This window comes from Microtus ochrogaster, chromosome 16 (genome assembly GCF_000317375.1).
Source record: "Microtus ochrogaster isolate Prairie Vole_2 chromosome 16, MicOch1.0, whole genome shotgun sequence".
In the NCBI taxonomy this organism is placed as follows: Eukaryota; Metazoa; Chordata; class Mammalia; order Rodentia; family Cricetidae; genus Microtus; species Microtus ochrogaster.
In genome coordinates this window covers 2431866-2435936 of record NC_022018.1, presented here as the reverse complement: position 1 = coordinate 2435936, position 4071 = coordinate 2431866, and the positions used below count along the sequence as shown (strand labels likewise).

The window sequence follows — 4071 nt, the reverse complement described above, 5'->3', positions numbered from 1 at the left end:
TTCTGGGGGCTCAATCACAAAGACAATGATGCTAATAATGACACTATGGCAGAGACTCATGCAGGGCCAAGGAACAAGGGACCCAGATCCCCACCATCCAAGAACCCATTTCCACCATAGCTCTAACGAGGCAAAGGTACGAACTGACATTGCTGAAACCTCAAGAGAGGAGATGCTACGGAGGAAGCCTTCAGATACAACCTGACGGTATATCTGCTACTTTTGGAGCAGCTGTGAGAGTCAGTCAGGACCAAGCTGAAAGAAAAGCTACTGCCCCTCTTCCTTCATTTCTGATTTTCCCCTGGTGCTTCCCCTTGGCAGAAACTAAGCAAAAATCCAACCGGCAAGAAATCTGCGAAGAAGCAAACTTTGTGTCAGAACCCAAGAGCAGAGAAAAACGGATCTGATGCATGAGGGTGGAAGAAAGGATCTGAGAAAGCCAGCATTGCTCTTGTAGACTGTGCGCACGTTTGTGTGTCCTGCCTGTGAGAGTTGCTTCCTGAGTCTTTCTTAATCCAAACCAATAATCTGACCACCTTCATTTCGAAAACAAAGATAATGGACTGGACTCGACATCTGCTTGTCTCTCTCTTCTCTTCCCTGGGTGCAAAGTCACTCGGGGCAAGAGGTGTTCTTTGCAAGAAAAACACCAGCCATTGTATTTATTCACTGAGGTTCACACCAAAACTTTGCGTCAATATCTCAAGTTGTGGAATGCAAAGAAAAACCAGACAGCACCATCTGCGGCAGAAAGGAGAAGATTACCTGAGGGATGAGGTGGAGCAGGGCATCTCCAGAGAGGGTGCCCACAGCCAAGCCCACGAACAGTTGTAAAACAAGGCCGTAGTTCTCGCAGCTATGAAAAAGGACCAGCGCCGTCCCAAGCATCGAGCCCAACGTGAGGATCGTCACAGCCACCGTGCTGTAGCCATATTCTAGTCAAAGGAGGTGACAAAGGCTGTCAGTGTGCATTGTTGTCCACTCGTGCCTCAACTAGCAGAAATTCCAAGTCCGCTCTCCTGCGATAACAGCTTGCTGGGACATACAATGATTTTATACGTTTTGTGTGGAGTAAAGGATTACTTTCCTTTTTCAGCCCAGCCCCCAAAGGTGACAGTATGAAGTAAGTGAGATGCCTTTGGGAGGTCATTAGGTCATGAGGAATCTGTCCTAGAGAATGAGGAAAGTGCTTTATAACGAACTTCCAGCAGGGGGAGACAGTGAGGTGGTCCCATTGTATGAACCAGAAATTAGACCCCATCACCACCATGGCTAAACAGAATCTACCAACACATTGATCTTGCGCCTCTCAGAACTGGGAGAGATACATTTCTGTTGTTTAAGAGTCAACAGATTATTTCGTTACAACAAAGAGTAAGTTTTCACTGTGGATTTGAAGCTACCACATGTTTCTTTGTTTTATTTTAACATAACTCTTTATTGATTCTTTGGGAACTTCATAACATGTACCCCAACTCCACTCACCTCCCAGTCCCTCTGTATCTGCCCATAGCACGATCTCCCCAAAATTAATTAAAAACAAAACAAAACAAACAAAAAACCCACCTCACTCCCTCTTTCTTTCCAACATCTCTTCATTCATCCAAATGGCTTCAGGAGCTGTGAGGTGTCACACAGTGTACCCTTGTGCCCAATTAACCCCACCTGCTGATTGCAATGAGTTACTGGTCTGGTTCAAGACCTCTGGCATACCATCATCACCAGACCCTCACCAAAACTCCTCTTGGACATCCTGCTGTTGCCTCAAGCCATGGAGATCCTAGAGATGGCTCAGCAGTTGGGAGCACTAGCAGCTGCTTTTCAAGAGGTGCTGCCGTGCAATCGCCAACAACTACATGCTGGTCATAACCATCTGTTGTGATCTGATAGAGGATCTGATTCCCTCTTCTGGGATGCAGGTGTTCATGCAGAGTTACCCAATATTTTATTTCAAATCTCCAAAGCAAGCAAATTCCCAGTTTTCCCACCACCCACAGAGAAAAGCATGTCTCCTGCTGCCCAGTGCAACATCCCAGAGAGACACAGTACTGGCTCCTATCTCATTTTACACACTCCAGAGACAAGGAAGTTGTGACAAGGGAGCATGAAGTGTTGCTCCATTGTGGACCAGCGTTTATGAACAAACTGAGCACACCCTTCTGCAGAACTTTCTCCTAAAGCTTCCAAAACTATTCCATATGGAAAAAAAATGATACTCTCAGTAACTAAAATGAATAATTTTATGGCTTAAATCTGACCCATCAATATGAACAATTGATAATATACATTTTAATAGTCTATGTTTTAGACTCTTACAAGAATTCTTATAACCTCTAAAATTTGTTTCATGTATCTAGGCCTCCAAACATTGTTTTGATAATCAGCAAAGTAAATGTGGTGGTTTGAATTGGTTATCCACCTGCAGAACCTTGAATCATCGAGAAGACAACAACACTCTGAGTGATTTTCTAGCTTAAGTGAATCATGGTGGAAAGACCCATCTTAAGTGTAGACAGCACCATCGTATGGAAAGAAATCCCAGACTGATTAAAAAGGAGACTGTGAGCTGAGCTCCCTGATTTCTGACTTCGTCTGTAATGTGATCAGAGCCTCAGACTCCTCCTTGACAGCCTGCTCCCTGGATCTGTGAGTCAAAGCAAGCTTTCTTCTTTAAAATGCTACCCTTGGGAATTTTCTCACAGCAACTATAAAAGTAGTTGATACAGTAAGATTCTAAGATTCTTTTTAAAAAAAATTAATATATGTGTTTGAAAAAAAAATCAAGAAGAAAATGGAATACTTCAGTTATTATAGTGCTTAAAACTGATCGCAGGTTTAAAGATTTTATTTTTATTGTTTTTAATGGTGCACATATGTGTAGGAAGTACAACTTAGCATTGAAGAAACCAGATTGTCAACCACACAGGCATATTTTCTTCAACAAGTGAATGACTCCCAGTCCCCCGGAATGCCAGACCGAAAGTGATCAATCTACTGGGTGATTCTCTGCTTTTCTATTAGCAGCCAGCCTCCACCTGAATTGCCCAGTACCCTAAGTGTTGTGTAGAGCCTGATCCTTCAGTACCCTGAGCGTTGTGGTAGAGCCTGATCCTTCAGTGAATAGAACACATCCCCGTGTACTCCGCTCCCCCACCAAGAGAATCTATCCTTGTATGGCTTCTCTGCCTTTTGCTAAGATCAAGAGTAGAATTTATCCTCGTGCTAATCACAGATCTTTCCTCTAGGCCCTAGCCCTGAACTCTCTTCATCAGCTAATAGAATACATTCTTATTGTAAAGGTCTCAGGTCCCAAGTTCTACTACATTTAAATGTGTAAGAAAAAGAGCCAAGAGGTCAGTCCCTAAGGGGTCTTAACCAGTCCCCATAGCTATTGTACTGCCCTAAGTTTCATTGTCCCAGGTTTTATTCACCACATGGGGGTGGGGTGTTGAAAAACAAGCCTGCCTCCCTCTCAGGCTTAAAAAACATCTCATAGTTAAGATGACTAGGTTCATTCCTGTTTATAACTAAATCTCTATTTCTCAAGGATTGGACTATACCCTTCCTGTAACTTTCACAACAAATGGTTTTAAATGGCCTTACCCAGGAATGACAATCATGTAAGATTGTTTCAAAAGGTTAAAAACAATCTTACAACCCTAACTTGGTTTCACTACATCTTGTTTTGACCATCTTGCAAATCATGTTTTTGTTTCAGGAGGTCATTGTGACTAACTTGTTATACCTATGTTCCGCTCCTGAAACCCTGCCTATTTGGTACACCAAGTTATCCATTTGGAAATGAGCTATATAAACTTCATTTTCATCATAACCAATACAGACCTATTAAACCCCCTGCCTTGGGGAGAGGACCTATCAAACCCCACCACTTAGGAAGGTGAGGCACATAGATACAAAGTGTCTTTGTGATGTGGGATTCCCCTCTGTATGCTGTGAATACGTTTTATCACCATTGGTTAATAAAGAATCTGCTTTGGGCCTATAGCAGGGCAGAATATAGCCAGGCTGGAAGAGATATATAGAGAAAGTATACAGTTGAGGAGATGCCAT

General features: G+C 42.9%; 1 protein-coding gene across 2 annotated transcripts in view; it reads right to left on the bottom strand.

Moving 5' to 3' along the window:
- Slc39a12 (solute carrier family 39 member 12) overlaps nt 1–4071 on the bottom strand; it is a 95607-nt gene that overhangs the window by 53046 nt on the left and 38490 nt on the right. For both annotated transcript variants that reach the window (XR_003377550.1, XM_005354641.1), the window contains exon 7: nt 766–935. Coding sequence is in view for 1 of the 2 variants with exons in the window: in XM_005354641.1 (XP_005354698.1) it covers nt 766–935 (170 nt within the window). In the remaining variant the exon portion in view is untranslated. The remainder of the gene's footprint in view (nt 1–765; nt 936–4071) is intronic.